Genomic DNA, 21,364 nt, shown 5'->3' with positions numbered 1-21,364 from the left:
GCCAAGAAAAACAAACATAGGTAGCATTGTACCTATGGGTACCAGTTTGGGGATCATGGCAGTATGTTTTCAATTGGCAAATCGAAATCTTTGGGGGCTCATATTTCTGCGAATGTTATTTAATAAAGTATTTTCAAAAGAAAAAGCCCAAGGCATGTTGGTGCCACAGACAGAAAGTTTTTTAAAAATACAGCATGCCCTCGGGTTGCCAGCCTCCAGGTGGGATTAGGGAAAAACCAAAAGGTTCTGTGTATATACCAGCCTCCAAAATATCTTGGGACAAATGAAGCCCACTTAGACACATCCGTTTCGCTCCAATGCTTTATCACCAGCAAAAGCTTATTTCATTCAAACATCCATTTTTACATTTTCTATCGCTTCACTCTCCACCTTCAGTGTAACTGACACTGTGTAAATGACGGAGTGTAATTGCTTGAATGTCAATTACACTGGAGAGCGAAGCGACAGAAAATGTAAAAACGGATGTTTGAATGAAATAAGCTTTTGTTTATTTCATTCAAACAGGAAAATTAAATCGATTAATCCCGTCGTGTGTTTGATTTGCTGCAAAAATTAAAATGCGTGCAGCTGAAGAGGAGGAATACTTTTTTGTGGATAAGTTACATACAGACTCTGTACAATCCACACTTTTCTAAAGCTTATGGCGTCTGTGAATAAAGTGGAGTTGGATTATAGACGTGTCTAAGTGGGCTTTATTTGTTCCAAGATATTTTGGAGGCTAGTATATACATGGAACCTTCTGGTTTTCCCCTAATTCCGTTTTTCTGTGGGACTTTTTTGGTTGCTCGGCTTCTAGGTGGGGCCTGGTGACCTCCTGGAATTACAACATCTTCAGGCAGCAATAGCAGCAGAAGAAGAAGAAAAAGAAGAGGAAGAAGAGGAGGAGATTGGATTTATACCCTGCCTTCCACTTGAGAAAGCAGCTTACAATCTCCTTTCCCTTCCTCTCCCCACAACAGACACCCTGTGAAGTAGAAGATATTGGATTTATATCCCACCCTCCACTCCAAATCTCAGAGCAGCTCGCAATCTCCTTTACCTTCCTCCCCCACAACAGACACCCTGTGAGGTGGGTGGGGCTGGAGAGGGCTCTCACAGCAGCTGCCCTTTCAAGGACAATCTCTGCCAGAGCTATGGCTGACCCAAGGCCATTCCAGTAGGTGCAAGTGGAGGAGTGGGGAATCAAACCCGGTTCTCCCAGATAAGAGTCCACACACTTAACCACTACACCAAACTGGCCCTTAGGTTAGCTATGGGCCTGTCCCCAACCCAGAGTTGGCAATTCTGACTCCCCATGGCAGTAAAAATATAAATCTGTCGCCACCTTATTCTGCTTAAGTGTGTGCCTGACCCCGATTTGAGAGCTGTACTTCAGCGGCTGTTTTGTTGCAGCAATTTCCTGAGTGAGATGCGTAATGACATTTTAAAAAGAGACTAACTGCTCTCTGTGCGGACTTTCTACACTGATCACCGTAATCCATTTCTTGTCTCACTTAAACCTGATAGCTGAAATGGACTTGAACTTTTGGTAAGTGTAATTCAAAGAACAATGTCATTAGCACTCCTCTGGCAATCAAATCATCAACGTTGGAAAAGTCCCATACATCCCTGAAGGCAAAGATACTAAAGACTGTATTAATGTATTAATGTTACCTTTACAAAAGCAACTACTCAATTGTTGAGGGGAGGGGAGGTAGTCTGGGGGAAAAAAATCCTTTCCTCTAAACAACAAAACAACCAATTTTTTTTAAAAATCAAACCTTTAAAAATTTTTTACATGTCACTCAAGGCAGCAGTTAATCTCCTAGGCAAACCTGATAGAGGAAGGGGGGGAAGTGTAAACCAGGGGTGTTGAACTCATTTGTTACGAGGGACGGATCTGACACAAAGGAGAGCTTGTCGGCCCAGGCTATGTGTGTCCTAAAATGTAACGTCAGGTAGCAGAAATATAAACTTTATAAAGGACACGGACACAATTAAATTTTTTTTAAACTTAAAAGATTAGCACTCTTGCAATATTTTGTTTATTTCTTTGATAACTGACGCCTCTTGCTCTGAATTATTGCACCAAAATCTGGAGACAGTGTCTGCGCTGTAGCAATCTTGAGTATGCTGTTCAGGTGTTGTATCTGTAAGCTGCAAACCTACTTTTGATTTACTGACATTCATTACAGAAATCTCATGGCCAATGCTTTGAGCCTAAGAGCCAGAGGAAAACAAGAAATGGCTGGGCATTGCGAGCTTTTGTATGTAAGTTTTTTCATGGGCTGGTCAGTCAATGGAGAAAACAGAGAATTTGCTCTGTAGCTTGATTGAGCAAAGCCTGGCAAAGCAAGCTGTGATGCAGAAGGAAGCAAGAGAGGGAGAAGGAAGCAGACAACAGTGAGTTGCTTGCAGGACTGATAGGAGCCCTCTGGGGGTCTGATCCAGCCCACAGGCAGCACGTTTGACACCCCTGGTAAACTGAATGTGTTTCTGGAGGCTCTTAATATCCCAGACTTTGTAACTTTTGCCATGGCCTGCCTTCCCTTGCGCTCCTGTCGTGTGAGAACACACACTAGCAAACACATGCAGCACAACAAAAACAAGTCATTTTAGAGCTCTTGAAAAAACAACAACCCACAAGCTTTTCCTTCCTGAGCCTTCACGAATGCTGCTAGTAATTAAGCCAACTGTAATGAGAATTGCAGGGAGTTTGCCCTTCGCTACCTTGAAACTGTAGTTTATAGGCTGGATCCTGCCATCCATTCATGGATCTTTCTCCTTCACATGAACACATGAAGTTGCCTTATACAGAATCAGACCATTGGTCCATCAAGGTCAGTATTGTCTACTCAAGACTGGCAGCGGCTCTCCAGGGCCTTGGGTTGTTCACATCCTATACAACCTGATCCTCGCTGGAGATGCTGGGGATTGAACCTGGGACCTTCTGCATGCCAAACAGATGCTCTGCTAGTGAGCCACAGCCTCCCCCCTCCCAAAGCTGTCCTTCTGACTACCACTGAACCATGGTCCCCTTCCCCTTATTTAGTCAGATGCCCCAAAGGATCTGAATGACGAGTGCTCCAGAAAAGCAGGAGTGCTATTTCCATACATCCAAATTGCTACCCACAGAAAAATGCATGTCAGGAGTTCGTGGAGCGCCATAAAGTGATTTTTGAGTACTTTGCAGGCGCCAGTAAATTGCTGGCATGCAACCACAGCCGGCCTGCCCACTAGGCAAGCTAGGCATTTGCCTAGGAGCAGGGGTGGCCAACGGTAGCTCTCCAGATGTTTTTTGCCTACAACTCCCATCAGCCCCAGCCAGCATGGCCAATGGCTGGGGCGGATGGGAGCTATAGGCAAAAAACATCTGGAGAGCTACTGTTGGCCACCCCTAGCCTAGGGCGCCGGCAGGGCAGAGGTGCCAAAATCAGCCCTCGGCCCTGTCCCGCCCCCTAGGCAAATCCCTAGTTGCCTCTCCCTCCCACCCAATTTTTACGGCCTGGAGAACCGGCGGTGAAGCACTGGCTCCCGGGGCTCTTTCAAGGCCAGCCCCGCCCCCCGTAGATCAGCTGATCGATGGGAAAAGCTGCGCCATGCCCGGCGGCTCCTATGCTGGCCTTCCGGCGCTCTCAGCACTTTCAGTACTGGGGCGGTGATGGTGACAAGGACAGCAAACCACTGAAAAAGCGGTGGTGGCTGCCACCACTTCCTCCCCACTTCCTCCCCGGATTGCATCGGATGGTAGTGGGGAGGAGGCAGTGGAACTTACAAGCAAGGAAGATGAGAAAGCAGAAAAGCCCTTAGACTGTGGTCACAGGAAGACAAGAGGGCTGCACCAGATATTGGATTGGATTTATATCCCACCCTATACTCTGAATCTCAGAGTGGTCACAATCTCCTTTACCTCCGCCCCCCCCGCCACAACAGACACTCTGTGAGGTAGGTGGGGCTGAGAGAGCTCTCACAAAAGCTGCACTTTCAAGGACAACTCCTACGAGAGCTATTGCTGACCCAAGGCCATTCCAGCAGCTGTAAGTGGAGGAGTGGGGAATCAAACCCGGTTCTCCCAGATAAGAGTCTTGCATTTAACCAGTTCACCAAACCGATCGGCCAAATGCTGATATTGCAGTAGGAAAAAAAAAATGGACTATGTTGACACTAAAAAAAGCCCCACTTCTAATACTTTTTCATGTAATAATATAGAATACATATTTAGTTTCTCACTGCACTATCTGCATTTCGCTTTTCTTTCTTTCATCTTAGACTATGGTAACCCATGGCAGATAGTCACAGGCGTTGTTTCTCGGCCAATGGGTTGTCAGGTTTCCTAGCTCCAGATATTCTTGGGGACTCCCGGGAGCCAGCAGCCTGTGAAGAGGGAGACAAGGCAGATGGAAGGGTATGGAAAAAACTTCTTTGGATGGTTTCCTCCTTGCAGAATGCTTAAACTGAAAACAAAGATTCCCCTCCCCACAGACCTGCCCTTCCATTCCCTTAGAACCTCAATGGCCCCACTGACTTTGTTTTCCGGCTCAGATCAATAAAAAGGCAGCTGTGCGGAAAAAAAAAAAAGACTAGTTCTTGCTCACTCCTCCGTTCATGTCTATGATCTCGAAGATTCGTTTATATCCGCTTTGGTAAAAACGTGAGCGTCGGAAGGGAAAGAGTTTCTTTGAAGACAAAGGGCAGTGGGGGAAAGATCGTTAGATGTTTTGAGTCTGCATGGCTTCTTGGGGCCACATGTAATGATCGATAGCGAAGGAGTCGTAGTCGGGGCTGTAAATGTGAGATCTAACGAAGGCTTCTTTGTCTTCAGGTTCTGGGTACCAGGAGGCCAAGTTGTGCTTGTAGGCGTGGTCAATGATCTGAAACAAGAAGGAGAAGAGAAAGTAATGGCTAAAGGGTTCTGCTTGGACTTATAATTCAATAGAAGTTTGGAAATGGGGAGTCTGGAGCGTGAACCTGCCTAGTTCGGAAATTGTCTGGGCTAATTAGGAGCTGAGCCCAGACAGCTAAGAACGTAACAGAAGCCATGTTGGATCAGGCCAGTGGCCCATCCAGTCCAACACTCTGTCACACAGTGGCCCCCCCTTCCCCCCCAACCCCCCCCCCAGGTGCCAGCAGGAGGTCCATCAGTGGGGCCAGGACACTAGAAGCCCTCCCACTGTTGCCCCCCCTCCAAACACCAAGAATACAGAGCATCACTTGCCCCAGACAGAGAGTTCCAGCAATACGCTGTGGCCACTGATGGACCTCTGCTCCATGTGTTTATTCAATCCCCTCTTGAAACTGGCTATGCTTGTAGCCACCGCCACCTCCTATGGCAGTGAACTCCGTGTTTTAATGACTCTTTGGGTGAAGAAGGACTTCCTTTTATTCGTTCTAAGCTGACTGCTCAGCAATTTCATTGAGTGCTCACGAGGTCTTGTATTGTGAGAAAGGGAGAAAAGTACATCTCTACCTTCTCTAGTCCTTGCATAAGCCTGTAACAGACCTCTATCATGTTACCCCTCAGTCGTCATTTCTCCAGGCTAAACAGACCCAAGTGCTTTAACCTTTCCTTATAGGGGAAGTGTTCCAACCCTTTAATCATTCAGTTTAGCTCAGGCCCCACTTCCAGCCCTCCTTACCACTGCAGCCACCCTCTCCCTTACCTGGTGGCAGTGATGAAAAGGATTACAGTCGCACAGCAGGTGCTCAGGCCCCCAGGGGGAAATCTCATCCCCCTGGGATGCTGTTATTTGGGAACCTCCTCCTGTAGCATTCCAGGGCCTAGTCAGACTATAGCAGCTAATACAGAGCCAGTTTGGTGTAGTGGTTAAGTGTGCGGACTCTTATCTGGGAGAACCAGGTTTGATTCCCCACTCCTCCACTTGCACCTGCTGGCATGGCCTTGGGTCAGCCATAGCTCTGGCAGGAGTTGTCCTTGAAAGGGCAGCTTCTGAGAGAACCTCTCAGCCCCACCCACCTCACAGGGTGTTTGTTATGGGGGAGGAAGATAAAGGAGATTGAGAGCCACTCTGAGTGGAGGGCAGAATATAAATTCAATGTCTTCTTCTTCTACTACTACTACTTTCTACAAAAAAGCTCTGTGTGAAACAATGATGATGCCAGGGGGTGTGGCCTACTATGCAAATGAGTTCCTGCTGGGCCTTTTTTTTACAACCCCCCCACGTGAAACAATGTTGAGTCAGGGTGTGTGGCTTAGTATGCAAATGAGTTCCTGCTGGGCTTTTTCTACAAAAAAGCCCTGGTTATTAGTGAATTCCCTGCATTGTGCAGGGGGTTGGACTAGATGACCTGGCAGTCCCTTCCAACTCTATGATTCTGCTACTACAGCAGCTAATACACTTTGATGAAAAGAAAATAGGGGCTTGCGAGAGGCTTAAGGAAAGCTCCAGACTGGGTTGAACCCATGACGCTGCCTTATACTGACTCAGACCACTGGTTTGTCAAGGTCAGTGTTGTCCACTCAGACTGGCAGCAGCTCTCCAGGGTCTCAGGCAGAAGTCCTTCCCATCACCTACTGCCTGATTCCTTTAACTGGAGGTGCTGGGGATTGAACCCGGGGTCTTCCGCATGCAAAGCAGATCTGCCACTGAGTGATAGTCCCCCTTCTTTCCTAGTGAGTTGCTGATGGGAGAGCTCACAAGAGTATTGGTCTCATCACGTTCCTAATGGCATCATCTAGATCCAGAAGTCAGATCATTTAGACCAGGGGCGTTGAGCTCATTTGTTATGAGGGCCAGATCTGACGTAAATTAGACTTTGTGAGGCCGGGCCATGTGTGTCATACAATGTAATGCCAGGTAGCAGACACAGACAAACACAAAGTTTTTTAAAAAAAAAAACTTAAAACATGCTAAAAACATTAGCACTCTTGCAATATTTTGTTCATTTAAGTCTCTGATAACTGACACCTCTTGTTCTGAATCATTGCATCAAAAACTTGAGACATCATCTGTGCTGCAGCAGTCTTGAGTATGCCTTTCAGGTATTGTTCAAGTGTGTATCTTTAAACTGCAAGCCTACTTTTGATTTGCTTGCGGGCCTGATAGGACCCCTCTGGAGGCCTGATCTGTCCCCTGGGCCACATGTTTGACACCCCTGAAACCTGAATCAGGCTTGAGGAAGCTCACCCGTATCCAACTTTAGACACAGCTGGCCGAGGCCCAAGTCCCACTTTGTGGGCCACAGAATTCCTGGTGGACAGCGGGAAACTTCAGTGCCTCAGTTTTGGGAAGCAAGATGCATAGGTACCATTTGCAAGTCAGTTTTTTTCTTGCCACCAAAATCATCCTTTAAGTTATAATATGCTGTCGAAGGCTTTCACTGCTGGAGTCCATTGGTTGTTGTAGATTTTTAGGACTGTGTGGCCATGGTTTTGGCATTGTGAGACCTGATGTTTTGCCAACAACTGTGACTGGCCTCCTCAGAGATGTAACCCAGAAAGACTGGAGTTCCCTCTGGGTCAAATTAAGTAGATATAAATTACTTGCCTACCAACTTCTTCTCAATTTGACCCAGAGAGAACTCCAGGTTTTTTTAGGTTAGATCTCTGAGGATGCCAGTCACAGTTGCTGGCAAAACGTCAGGTCTCACAATGCCAAGATCACAGCCACACAGCCTGGAAAATCTACAACAACCAATTCTTTTAAGTTGTATTTCACATCTGTTTGTTACAAGCAAGGTCAGTTCCAGATTTTTTTTAGGAGTCCTGGGCAGGGTAGCTGCAACACTTCCGGACGCTGGCCCTAGTCACATGAATGGCTCGGTACTTGGATCCCTGTGGGTGGCTCAAAAAGTTCACAAAGAAATTTTTAAAAATGGGTCCAAGTTTATATTCTCCAGTGGCATAACTGCAGGCTGAGAGGAGAACTCAAGAAGAGTGTCTTCCTGCTCGTTCCAGATGGCTCTCAGCTGGGCCTGTGTGCTCTGAGAACACCTTTCAGCCCTTTATTTATTTATTAGACTCAGGGCTTTTTTGTAGCAGGAACTCCTTTGCATATTAGGCCACACACCCTCCAAGAGCTTACAGGGCTTTTCGTACAGGGCCTACTGTAAGCTCCAGGAGGATTGGCTACAGCAGGGGGGTGTGCCCTAATATACAAAGGAGTTCCTGCAACAAAAAAAAGCCTTGATGAGATTTATATCCGCCCTCCCTGCAGAAGCAGGCTCAGAGTGGCTTATATACCAATAAGCCAATGGCTGCTCCCCACTTGTTCCCACAGTTGTGCTCCCTGAGGACAGAGGGTGTTGTTTAATAATGGCATCTTGGTACTCAATCTCATTTTTGGGAGGGAAAATAATATGGATGGAGCAGAGGTCCATCAGTGGCTATTGGCCACAGTGTATTGTTGGAACTCTGTCTGGGGCAGTGATGCTCTGTATTCTTGGTGCTTGTGGAGGGGGCACAGTGGGAGGGCTTCTAGTGTCCTGGCCCCACTGATGGAACTCCTGATTGCATCTGGGTTTTTTTGGCCACTGTGTGACACAGAGTGTTGGACTGTATGGGCCATTGGCCTGATCCAACATGGCTTCTCTTATGTTCTTATGTGACACAGAGTGTTGGACTGGATGGGCCATTGGCCTGATCTAACATGGCTACTCTTATGTTCTTATGTGACACAGAGTGTTGGACTGGATGGGCCATTGGCCTGATCTAACATGGATTCTCTTATGTTCTTATGTGACACAGAGTGTTGGACTGGATGGGCCATTGGCCTGATCTAACATGGCTTCTCTTATGTTCTTATGTGACACAGAGTGTTGGACTGGATGGGCCATTGGCCTGATCCAACATGGCTTCTCTTATGTTCTTATGTGACACAGAGTGTTGGACTGGATGGGCCATTGGCCTGATCTAACATGGCTACTCTTATGTTCTTATGTGACACAGAGTGTTGGACTGGATGGGCCATTGGCCTGATCCAACATGGCTACTCTTATGTTCTTATGTGACACAGAGTGTTGGACTGTATGGGCCATTGGCCTGATCCAACATGGCTTCTCTTATGTTCTTATGTAACCAGTGGATCTTCAAGACTGGGAGTTTAACACGTATGGCAACAATGGCTACCAAAACTAAAAGGTCAAGATTTCTTACTTTAACGGCGATTTTGAAGGAGACATCTCGGATGGTGCTCAGTGGGGGATACAATCTTCCTTCAGCAAGATTCTCTTCGGTGACCTCTTCTGCAATTGACTAAAGTGGGGTGGGGGAAGAGAGAGATATCTCAGTAGGATCAAGGTTCTCACTGGGAATCCTGTGTTATCAGGTTCCACTCAGCGTAGGCTGCCACAGGATAACTCAAGAGAGACCTTCCACATTCAAGATCTTTAGCTCTGCAGCTGCTTAAGCTGCAACACGTCCATTTCTGGCTAACGTTTTCACACGGATATTCCTGGCCACATCTTGACTCTGTCTTCATTCGTAACGACTCAGGTTCTTAACCAAGGAGCTGCTTCACAGGTGTACATTTATTTATTTACCAAAATATTTACATCCCTCTTGTCTTCGTGGCTCAAGGAGGGATATAAATGGAATCAAGGCGGCTCGTGATAAAATGTGGAAGGGACGTAGGTGTGTCAGTGATGTGGAGGGGAGGGGAGATGGTCTTCTTTTTGAGTAAAACTCTATGGTTTGAAGCTAATTCTAGAAGAAGAAGAATTGCAGATTTATACCCCACCCTTCTCTCTCAATCAGAGACTCAGAGTGGCTTACAATCTCCTATATCTTCTCCCCCCACAACAGGCACCCTGTGAGGTGGGTGGGGCTGAGAGGGCTCTCACAGCAGCTGCTCTTTCAAGGACAACTCCTACGAGAGCTATGGCTGACCCAAGGCCAATTCAGCAGCTGCAAGTGAAGGAGTGGGGAATCAAACCCGGTTCTCCCACATAAGAGTCCGCACATTTAACCACTACACCAAACTGGCTCTCTACCATAGAGTTTTGTCCAAAAACCAGAGCGTCGCCCCCAATGTCACCAACATGCCTACATCACTTCCTGGTTCCGTAGACACATTGCAATTATTTCCAGCTTCTTGCCTGTTAGGGGGGTAATTCCCTCTGCAGAGAGGAGCACCCGTTGGCCATTTTTCCTCTGCTTCCTGATAGCTCTGAAGCAGGAGAAGGGACTCCAAATCTCCCACCTACAATTGGGGACTGGCAACCCTAACTCTCAGTGATAAGCCTGGGCTTGCCTTTGGTGTAACATGTGAAACGATCTTAAGAACTGAAGCTGAACACCTGTTTTTCACAGAAGGGAGAGCAGGAGAAAACAACAGGGGAATATTTTGGGAAGGATTCTTAGGAGCATCGAGTGATCACTGTTGTTGACAATGTCCATTCACCCTATGTTCAAACTCTCACTTGACTATAAAACCCCAAACCTGAGCAGTGAGGAGAAAGATGTCATCAGAGACGTGGCGGACCCCGCAGGCGATGACTCCTAGAGCTACACCAGGGAACACGTAGGCGTTGTTTCCTTGCCCAGGGAAGAAGGTTTGTCCACTTGGCAGGGTCACTTTTGGGAATGGGCTCCCACTTGCAAATATGCCACGGCCCTGTCAACAAAGCAAGGGAGATTTGGTTGGCAGAACATCAGTCCCATCTTCAACTGTGCAACATCAATGTACACTAACTGAAATGGGAGGAAGGAAGGAAGGAAGGAAGGAAGGAAGGAGGGAGGGAGGAAGGAAAGAAGGAAGAAAGGAAGGAGGGAAGGAGGGAGGGTGGAAGGAAGGGAGGGAGGGAGGGAGGGAGGAAGGAAGGAAGGAAGGAAGGAAGGAAGGAAGGAAGGAAGGAAGGAAGGAAGGAAGGAAGGAGGGAGGGAGGGTGGAAGGAAGAAAGGAAGGGAGGGAGGGAGGAAGGGAGGAAGGAAGGAGGGAGGGAGGGAGGGAGGTAAGAAGAGAGGAAGGAGGGAGGAAGGAGGGAGGGAAGGAAGGAGGGAGGGAGGGAAGGAAGGAGGGAGGGAAGGAAGGGAGGGTGGAAGGAAGGAAGGAAGGAAGGAAGGAAGGAAGGAAGGAAGGAAGGAAGGAAGGAAGGAAGGAAGGAAGGAAGGAAGGAAGGAAGGAAGGAAGGAAGGAAGGAAGGAAGGAAGGAAGGAAGATTTAATTCTGATAATATTTTTGTGAGTTATATACGTATGAAATTTTTCTATATAGTACAATTAGTGGTATGCAAACCCCCTTCCAACTTGGTCATCTGGTTGAGAATGAGTCCCTTTGGAGGCTATCTACTGGATGACCTAAATGTATCCAGTTTAAAACCATTCTCCTTCAGACCAGCCTTTATGATGCTCCTGATGATGTGACCGAAAATATGAAAGGATCTCTAGACCAGCTTTCTTCTGTAATTCTGTGAAAGGGCAGTAGGCACGATGAAAAAATGGCTACCACAGTGATTGGGCCAGTCACAAAATGCTGGGAGATTCCAAGCCAAGCAGCCTCTGCAGATGGGAGCCGTGATGGCCAAATGGGCAGTTTCCTAAGCATCTATTGCACTGAGACAGTGGAAGAGAGCTGTGATGGAGTCTTTGATTTGGGGAAGAGGTGTTGTTTGGTTTTAGTTTTCAAAGAAAGGGAAGGGTAGGCTTCCTGTGTGGCCAACAGGGAGAAGTTCCCAAGCTCAGAAAACATGAGAAGATCCGTGTCATGTCTACTGTTCAGGTGAAGGTGAATAGCAGTGATGCCTGACATGAGTGCTGTCCTTTGCTAGCTGGTAGGGAGTGACTTAAAGCTCCTTGTTGGTCTCTCCTCCATTGGAAACTCTTTGGATGCTGTCGTGGAGACTTCAGATGCAAGTGGGCGTCATGAAACCCATCAGTAGATGTCATTTTAGGGGAGGAATGTGGTTTTCATTCCTATAATTTGTCTTAAATCCCTATAATTTGGTTTAAATTTCTGCAATTTAATCCTCTCTCCCATAGAGCTTTGCAGTTTGGCTGTGCCTTTAGTCTGGTTATTGATGCCCTCTGTCCCACCACAAAGTTTACATATTAGGAGTTCTTGGTAGAAGATTCTGAGTCTAAACATGTGCAGTGATTAATATGGGGAATTCACTGCCACAGGAGGTGGTGGCGGCTACAAGCACAGCCAGCTTCAAGAGGGGATTGGATAAAAATATGGAGCAGAGGTCCATCAGTGGCTATTAGCCACAGTGTGTGTGTGTATGTGTGTGTGTATATATATATATATAGAGGCCACTGTGTGACACAGAGTGTTGGACTGGATGGGCCATTGGCCTGATCCAACATGGCTTCTCTTATGTTCTTAGTGTTTATCTCAGAGGTTCCTCAGCCATCACCTTTGACTGGTCTGGGGCTTTTTGACCCCAGATGATGAATCAAAATCTGGGCATGGCTCCATAACCCAATGAGGGGCAAGGTTATATTCTCATCATATTCCTGGTTGACAACTAGCAAGGTATACGTACAGCTTGTTTTATGATTATTAGTAGCTACATGCCCACCACCCCAAGGATTTCATGGGTTCTTGGTGGGTGGTTTGAAAGTACACTCCTTTACTTGTTATCTGAAGGCTGGCAACCTTATCTGACTATGAAAGAAGAAGAAGAAGAAGAGAATACTCCTTCTAAGCTGTGGAGTCTTGTGAGCAAAAATTCTACTTGGTGAGTGACTGGCATTAAAGTTGTGAGCTACTGCATAAATTAGTTTGCTCTAGGGTCATTTTTCCTGAGCGGACACAAAAATGTGTGAGCCGAGGGCTAAAAAATTGTGAGCCAGCTCACATTAACTCAGTTTAGAGGGAACACTGGAAGGGATTGGATTTATATCCCTCCCTTCGCTAGGCAAAGGAGTCTCAGGGTGTTTTACAAATCTCCTTTGCCTTTCCCTCCCCACAACAGACACCTTGTGAGGTAGGCGGGGCTGAGAGAGCTCTCCCAAAACTGCTTTTGTGCAGAACAACCTTAAGAGAACTTGTGGCTGACCCAAGGTCACATCAGCAGGTGTATGTGGAGTAGTGGGGAATCAATCTCTGGGTCTCAGCAGAACCAAAAGGAGGAACACTTTGGGTTATCAGCAACAAGGTCTTCCTCCTTACCTCAGTCAAACGGTAGCACTGCTCTGCCGTGCACTCTGATTTGCTCGTGGGGTTACTCAGGGCAAAAATGATTGGCCTCTCGTTGAATGTCGCCATGTCCTTTAAAATCCGGTCAGTGAATGCCCCTGCGATGGCAGCAACACCTGCCCCAGTTCAAAAAAGATAGAACAGTCAGACCCCATCCCCTGTTTGCAAGAGTACAGCTTCTACAACAGCCTTGATCAACCTGATCTACCTAGCCCGCTTCCCAGGGCAGTTGTGAGGCTTTGAGAAAGAAAGATATCTTTGAGGAAGGTCCTGGTCTGCCACTCTAATCACTACGTCCATCATTTCTCCTTCCTTATTTCTGCTACCTCTTGATTGTAGCGATTGGATATTTCAGCTGCATCTCCGGGGTCTTCTGCATCCTCATTTTCTTGGCTTGTAAGTTCCAGTTCCTTCCTTCCTTCCTTCCTTCCTTCCTTCCTTCCTTCCTTCTTGTTCCACACATGTTTTGCTCCCTCTAGTGGCTGATTCAATATTACATTGGTTTACGTCTGGCATATCTGCCAGCAGAATGAAACAGCAGGTTTTTGTGCTGGACATACACCAGTGCGGGTGTAGAATTCTAGCAGGAGCTCCTTTGCATATTAGGCCACACACCCCTGATGTAGCCAATCCTGCAAGAGCTTACAAGGTTCTTTTTCGTAAGCTCTTGGAGGATTGGCTACAGCAGGGGTGTGTGGCCTAATAAGCAAAGGAGCTCCTGCTAGAATTCCACCCCTGCACCAATGTAATATTAAATCAACCATCAGACAGGGCAGAACACATGTGGAACAAACCCCCCTCCCCCTGAAGAAACAAGAACTATTAAGAAAAAGCCTTCAGATTGAATAAGGAGTGAGTACTGTGAGTTACTCTCTCCAGGGCAAAGAATTAGAAACTTTTCATTGTCAGGAACTGAGGATGAAGATTTGAAGCTTTATACTTACCTTGGTCTATCCAGGTAAGAATATCCTACGCCAACTGGCAGAACAAAATTTGAGTCCAGTAGCTGTTAAAGGCCCACAAGATTTTCTAGAGTATAAGATTTCATGAGTCAAAGCTAACTTTGTCAAATCTGATATCTGGTGATGTCAGCTTTCACTCATGAAAGCTTAAACCCTGGGAAATTTTGTGGGCCTTACAATCGCCTTTATCTTTTGTGCAGTACTGCAGTTGGAGCCCTCTGCTCACGACCTGAGTTCAATCCCAGCGGAAGCCGGTTCAGGTAGCCGGCTCCAGGTTGACTCAGCCTTTCATCCTTCTGAGGTCGGTCAAATGAGTACCCAACTTGCTGGGAGGAAAGGGTAGATGACTGGGGAAAGCAATGGCAAACCACCCCGTAAAAAGTCTGCCGTGAAAACGTGAAAGCAATGTCACCCCAAAGTCGGAAGCTACTGGTGCTTGCACAGGGGACTACCTTTACCTTTAACGTGCTACTGCCACTACAGATCAACAGGGCTGTCCACCTCAAACTATCTGTCAGTGGCTCTCCAGAATCTCAGGGCGAAGTCTTCTGCATCACTTGACCTTTTAACTGGAGATGCTAGGGACGGAACCTAGAACCTTCTGCATGCAAACCAGAAGCTCTGCCTCTGAGCAACGGCCCCTCCCCAAAGCGTCGGTGGGAATAGCAGGACGAAAATGAAGGAATTCAAGGACAGTTACCGATAAGAGCTGTCGGCTTGACTCTCTGCACCACTTCTTCAAGTGTCTTCACGTTGGGGTGGTCATGAGCAAACATCTCCTTCTCGTGGTTCAGGTGACTCCTGCCCTGCGAGAAACACAAAGTGCATCCAGGTAAGGACTGAAGGGACCACTTTGGTGTAGTGGTTAAGTGTGTGGATTCTTATCTGGGAGAACTGGGTTTGATTCCCCACTCCTCCACTTGCACCTGCTGGAATGGCCTTGGGTCAGCCATAGCTCTCTTATCTGGGAGAACCGGGCTTGATTCCCCCCTCCTCCACTTGCACCTGCTGGAATGGCCTTGGGTCAGCCAGAGCTCTCTTATCTGGGAGAACCGGGCTTGATTCCCCCCTCCTCCACTTGCAGCTGCTGGAATGGCCTTGGGTCAGCCAGAGCTCTCTTATCTGAGAGAACCGGGTTTGATTCCCCACTCCTCCACTTGCACCTGCTGGAATGGCCTTGGGTCAGCCATAGCTCTCTTATCTGGGAGAACCGGGTTTGATTCCCCCCTCCTCCACTTGCAGCTGCTGGAATGGCCTTGGGTCAGCCATAGCTCTCTTATCTGGGAGAACCGGGTTTGATGCCCCACTCCTCCACTTGCAGCTGCTGGAATGGCCTTGGGTCAGCCAGAGCTCTCTTATCTGGGAGAACCGGGTTTGATTCCCCCCTCCTCCACTCGCACCTGCTGGAATGGCCTTGGGTCAGCCAGAGCTCTCTTATCTGGGAGAACCGGGTTTGATTCCCCACTCCTCCACTTGCACCTGCTGGAATGGCCTTGGGTCAGCCAGAGCTCTCTTATCTGGGAGAACCGGGTTTGATTCCCCCCTCCTCCACTTGCACCTGCTGGAATGGCCTTGGGTCAGCCAGAGCTCTCTTATCTGGGAGAACCGGGTTTGATTCCCCACTCCTCCACTTGCACCTGCTGGAACGGCCTTGGGTCAGCCACAGCTCTCTTATCTGGGAGAACCGGGTTTGATTCCCCACTCCTCCACTTGCAGCTGCTGGCATGGCCTTGGGTTAGCCATAGCTCTTGTAGGAGTTGTCCTTAAAAGGGCAGCTGCTGTGAAAGCTCTCTCAGCCCCACCCACCTCACAGGGTGTCTGTTATGGGGGAAGAAGACAAAGGAGATTGTAAGCTGCTCTGAGTCTCTGATTCAGAGAGAAGGGTGGGGTATAAATCTGCAATTCTTCTTCTTTGTCTGCCAGATTTCTTTCCTTCTCCTAGCAACAAGTGCCCTGTACACACAAATCCATTTGCACACTTAATCAATGTGCACAGAGGGGGGGGATGGGGCAGGAGTGAGCTGTTCCCAAGCAAGCTTCTGTGCAATTGCCAGCTTATGAGTGTGCACATGCACTCTACACTTGTCACCTACGTCACCCTCTGCACTGAATTGGGTCTCCATCTTACTGAATCGCGGGCACAGTTTTCTGCTATCAAGTATTGGCTTCGTCTTCACTTTAGCCACCATCCTAATAATCTTATTGCCCTCCTCCCTGTGGACCCTTACATGTCAACATGGTCACAGTTTAGAGTGTCCAAAATTAAATCCATTGGAATTGATCTAGCCTTTTTGGCCAATTCTGATGAAAAGGCTAATTTTTCAGATTGTCCAAAGGAGGATCTGGGATATTGAAGTTCAAACAATTAATGCTGGGAGCTCTGGAGTTGCTTTCCCACGTTACTTTGGCCCTTCCTTCACACAAGACTCTAGAAGAAGAAGAAGACATTGGATTTATATCCCGCCCTCCACTCCAAATCTCAGAGCGGCTCACAACCTCCTTTACCTTCCTCCCCCGCAACAGACACCCTGTGAGGTGGGTGGGGCTGAGAGAGCTCTGACAGAAGCTGCTCTTTTAAGGACAACTCTGCCAGAGCTATGGCTGACCCAAGGCCATTCCAGCAGCTTCAAGTGGAGGAGTGGGGAATCAAACCCGGTTCTCCCAGATAAGAGTCCGCACACTTAACCACCACACCCAACTGATTCTCTATGGCTCGGTATTTTACTAACTTGAAAAAACTCTTACACTGCAGAGTCATTATGTTACTCAGGCTCAATCTTTTCCCTTTGGCTGTCTTGAAAGGCAGATATAAGGAAAAAGTTTGTTCCTGTCTCTAGAAGGAACCTAATTCTGTGCAACATATTCCTCTTTGCTGCTCTCATTACTCTTCTCCACGCCATTATTTGATTTGCTCTCTCCTCCCTTCTGCAAAACCTATAACCAATAATGATTTTGCTTTTTTGTTATCTGACAAGTCCCCTGAAATCACTGCATCTATTGCTGAGTTTCTATCATGTGTATGGAAGAGCTGGAGAATATAGTAGCCAGGCTACAGAAGCACAGGGAAGATCTTCTACTGCCCCCCCTCCCACGCTTCCCGGGCTGTCCAGGAGATGAGGGATGGCTGGGCTTTCCCTGGTGAAAAGGTTAAAACGCTTGGGGCTCTTTAGCCTGGAGAAACGTTGACTGCGGGGTGACATGATAGAGGTTTACAAGATTATGCAAGGGATAGAGAAGGTAGAGAAAGAAGGACTTTTCTCCCTTTCTCACAATACGAGAACTCGTGGACACTCAATGAAATTGCTGAGCAGTCGGGTTAGAACGGATAAAAGGAAGGATTTCTTCACCCAAAGGGTGATTAACACATGGAATTCACTGCCACAGGAAGTGGCGGCGGCTGCAAGCATAGCCAGCTTCAAGAGGGATTATTAGCCATCAGCATATGTTTGAACTCTCTGTCTGGGGCAGTGATGCTCTGTATTCTTGGTGCTTGGGGAGGGGGGCAACAGTGGGAGGACTTCTAGTGTTCTGGGTCCACTGATGGACCTCCTGGTGGCACTTGGTTTTTTTGGCCATTGTGTGACACAGAGTGTTGGCCTGGATGGAGAAGATTGCAGATTTATACCCCACCCTTCTCTCTGAATTAGAGACTCAGAGCGGCTTACAATCTCCTTTATCTTCCTCCCTCACAACAGACACCCTGTGAAGTAGTGGGGCTGAGAGGGCTCTCATAGCAGCTTCCCTTTCAAGGACAACCTCTGCAAGAGCTATGGTTGACCCAAGGCCATTCCAGCAGGAGCAAGTGGAGGAGTGGGGAATCAAACCCGGTTCTCCCAGATAAGAGTCCGCACACTTAACCACTACACCAAACTGGCTCTCCATTGACCTGGTCCAACAAGGCTTCTCTTATGTTCTTATGTGCTTCTGCAACCAGGCTACAGAAGCACAAGGAAGCTCTCCCCACTCCCTGGCCTGATCCAGCTCTCAGAAAAAAATGTTAGATCCAGCCCTCAGAAAAAAATGAGTTTGACACCCCTGGTCTAGATCTATTTTGTCTGACTGTTTTGCCTTTCTAATTCCTGTGGGTTCTGGTTGGTAGGGACCTTCTTTTATATTTTTAAAACGTCTAGTTTTTGGACTGTTTACTTCTGTTTTATTGTATTATTATGTCATTAAAGGTTTGGTTGAACGATTAACCAGAGAGCCAGTTTGGCGTAGTGCTTAAGTGCATGGATTCTTATCTGGGAGAACCGGGTTTGATTCCCCACTCCTCCACTTGCACCTGCTAGCATGGCCTTGGGTCAGCCATAGCTCTGGCAGAGGTTGTCCTTGAAAGGGCAGCTGCTGTGAGAGCCCTCTCAGCCCCACCCACCTCACAGGCTGTCTGTTGTGGGGGGAGAAGATACAGGAGATTGTAAGCCACTCTGAGTCTGATTCAGAGAGAAGGGCAGGGTATAAATCTGCAATTCTTCTTCTTCCTCCTCCTCTGCACACAGAAGCAGTTCCATTATGGGACCTGTTTGTAATCAATAAGGTAGCTTGCAACTCATTAGAATTTGGAGCAGTGTGAAGGATGTGTTGTTTCTGTTTGGTTCCCTTTAATATCGCATTTAATGGAACATGATATTGTACCTCAGAATTCGTTTTACAGAAAACTGATTTATTTTTGATTTGGAGTTATTTTGTATATTCTGACTTTTAGATCTTGTACTTTGTTTTCAACATTAGATTGATATTGTCTATGTGAACTGTACGGACATGTCATGGTTGTAACTGTAAGCATTAAATAAAATTTGTTTTAAAATTGAAAAAAAAAGAAAGGAAGGAAGGAAGGAATAGAAGAAAGGAAAGAAAGAAAGAAAGAAAGAAAGAAAGAAAGAAAGAAAGAAAGAAAGAAAGAAAGAAAGAAAGAAAGAAAGAATTTCACTAATGGAAAAAAAAACGAGCCCATGATCTGGAAGGAAGGAAGGAAGGAAGGAAGGAAGGAAGGAAGGAAGGAAGGAAGGAAGGAAGGAAGGAAGGAAGGAAGGAATAGAAGAAAGGAAGAAAGGAAAGAAAGAAGGAAAGAAGGAAAGAAGGAAAGAAAGAAAGAAAGAAAGAAAGAAAGAAAGAAAGAAAGAAAGAAAGAAAGAAAGAAAGAATTTCACTAATGGAAAAAAAAAACGAGCCCATGATCTGGAAGGAAGGAAGGAAGGAAGGAAGGAAGGAAGGAAGGAAGGAAGGAAGGAAGGAAGGAAGGAAGGAAGGAAGGAAGGAAGGAAGGAATAGAAGAAAGGAAGAAAGGAAAGAAAGAAGGAAAGAAGGAAAGAAGGAAAGAAGGAAAGAAGGAAAGAAGGAAAGAAGGAAAGAAGGAAAGAAAGAAAGAAAGAAAGAAAGAAAGAAAGAAAGAAAGAAAGAAAGAAAGAAAGAAAGAAAGAAAGAAAGAAAGAATTTCACTAATGGAAAAAAAAACGAGCCCGTGATCTTTAAGCAATGGTGCTAGCACACTCATGCCTTCCCCCCTACTACAAGCACTGATTAAACATGCAAATGTACTGTGTGTGGAGGGCTAATGTATGCAGAGAAACACAGGGCTGTCCTCCGGTGGAACTGTTTGTCCATCTTTTCCTCACAATAGTGCTCCAAGAATTTGGGCAGGCGCCTGTAAAAAACTGGCAAGAACATTAATAGGCCTGACAAATGCTTCTCTGTCGCACGCTTTTCTGCACACACCATCAATTTCTACCTAAATAGCGCTAAGTGGAATCCAGAAGTTACTTATTTATGAAAGCCAGCGTGGTGTTGTGGTTAAGAACGACGGCCTGTAATCTGGAGAACCGAGTTTGATTCCCCACTCCTCCTCCGCATGAAGCCAGCTGGGTGACCTTGGGCCAGTCACAGTTCTCTCAGGAGCCTCTCATTCCCACCTGCCTCACAAGACAGCTGATGTGGGAAAATGAAGGGAAGGAGGATGTAAGCCGCTTTCAGACCCCTTAAAGTAGAGAAAAGTGGGGCAGAAAACCAACTCTCCTCCTCTCACCCTGCTTTCCTCCCTAATGGAGACCCTAAGCGTTTTATAACATCCTCACTCTTAGGACTGGTGCAAACATATTCTTCATTGTGGTTACTATCCATCCACTTGGAAGTTTGCTACAGTGCTATTAAACTACTTCCAGCCCTCTCAAGGTATTACGCCCAAGGCTTTTCTTGTAACAGGAACTCCTTTGCATATTAGGCCACACCTCCCTGATGTAGCCAATCCTCCAAGAGCTTACAGGGCTCTTAGTACAAAGCTTATTGTAAGCTCTAGGAGGATTGGCTACATGGGGGGTGGTGGTCTAATATGCAAAGAAGTTCCTACTACATAAAAAGCCCTCATTACTCTGGCCTTTGTTATATGACAACTGTGGAAGTTTCTACAGGCAAAGTGTTGAATGATACCCAATGTGCAAAGGTACCTTGACAATGAGTCCCTTGGAGTCAACCATCCAGATTTTTCGGATAGCTTCTTCCCTTGGAATGCCTTCCTTTTCCAGGGCCATAACGATCAGGTGGGCTATGCCCATGGCAGCCTGAAAACACAACCAGAGAATCATTAATCCAACAGGAGGAAGGCAAAGGATCCCATTTATTTTGTTCTATTGGATTTATATCCCACCCTCCCCGCTGAAGCAGGCTTCTAGGATTCCTGAGAGGGAAGTTTCTAAAAAAGATGATACAAGATTTTAAAAAAGGCGATAGCAGGTTTAAAAAAAAGATGACGGCACCTTCAAGATTAATAAAATTCATGGCAAGATAGGAGTTTCCTTGAGTCACTGCTCGCTTCTTCTGAAGCACCTGAAGAAGTGAGCGCTGATTCACGACGGTTCCTGCACTGCCACGTATTTTGTGCATCTTTAAGGTCCTCCTGTTCTTTAAAACCTGTATAGTGGACCCAGCAGATCTGTTCTCCTAGAGGACACACTTCCTTCTGGCAGAAGGGGTCTTCCTCATCTCGTCTCAGGGGAAGGCTTCTTCCGCCAGAGGACAGTGTCTCTACTGGGGTAACAGATCCACAGAAAACCCAAGCAGCTTGGAGGAGGAGAGGTGCCAATCCCAAACACAGTAGGCTCAAGTGTCAATATTTCTTCACCCAAAGGGTGATTAACGCATGGAATTCACTGCCACAGGAGGTGGTGACAGCTACACTCATAGGCAGCTTCAACAGGGGACTGGATAAACATATGGAGCAGAGGTCCATCAGTGGCTATTAGCCACAGGGTATTGTTGGAACTCTCTGTCTGGGGCAGGGATGCTCTGTATTCTTAGTGCTTGGGGGGTGGCGGT

General features: G+C 46.9%; 1 protein-coding gene across 1 annotated transcript in view; it reads right to left on the bottom strand.

Moving 5' to 3' along the window:
• Window positions 1–4,584: 4,584 nt before the first annotated feature.
• Window positions 4,585–21,364, bottom strand: part of ME3 (malic enzyme 3) — a 152,691-nt gene continuing 135,911 nt past the window's right edge. The window contains exons 10-15 of the mRNA XM_060234997.1: window positions 20,497–20,610; window positions 14,760–14,865; window positions 13,071–13,213; window positions 10,398–10,571; window positions 9,113–9,211; window positions 4,585–4,871 (exon numbers count right to left, since the gene is read on the bottom strand). Coding sequence (XP_060090980.1) covers window positions 4,710–4,871; window positions 9,113–9,211; window positions 10,398–10,571; window positions 13,071–13,213; window positions 14,760–14,865; window positions 20,497–20,610 — 798 coding nt within the window. The 3' untranslated portion in view covers window positions 4,585–4,709. The remainder of the gene's footprint in view (window positions 4,872–9,112; window positions 9,212–10,397; window positions 10,572–13,070; window positions 13,214–14,759; window positions 14,866–20,496; window positions 20,611–21,364) is intronic.

Source organism: Heteronotia binoei, chromosome 3 (assembly GCF_032191835.1).
Source record: "Heteronotia binoei isolate CCM8104 ecotype False Entrance Well chromosome 3, APGP_CSIRO_Hbin_v1, whole genome shotgun sequence".
Lineage (NCBI taxonomy): Eukaryota > Metazoa > Chordata > Lepidosauria > Squamata > Gekkonidae > Heteronotia > Heteronotia binoei.
Note: the sequence above shows the minus strand (reverse complement) of the source record. Positions and strands in the feature narration are given on the sequence as shown.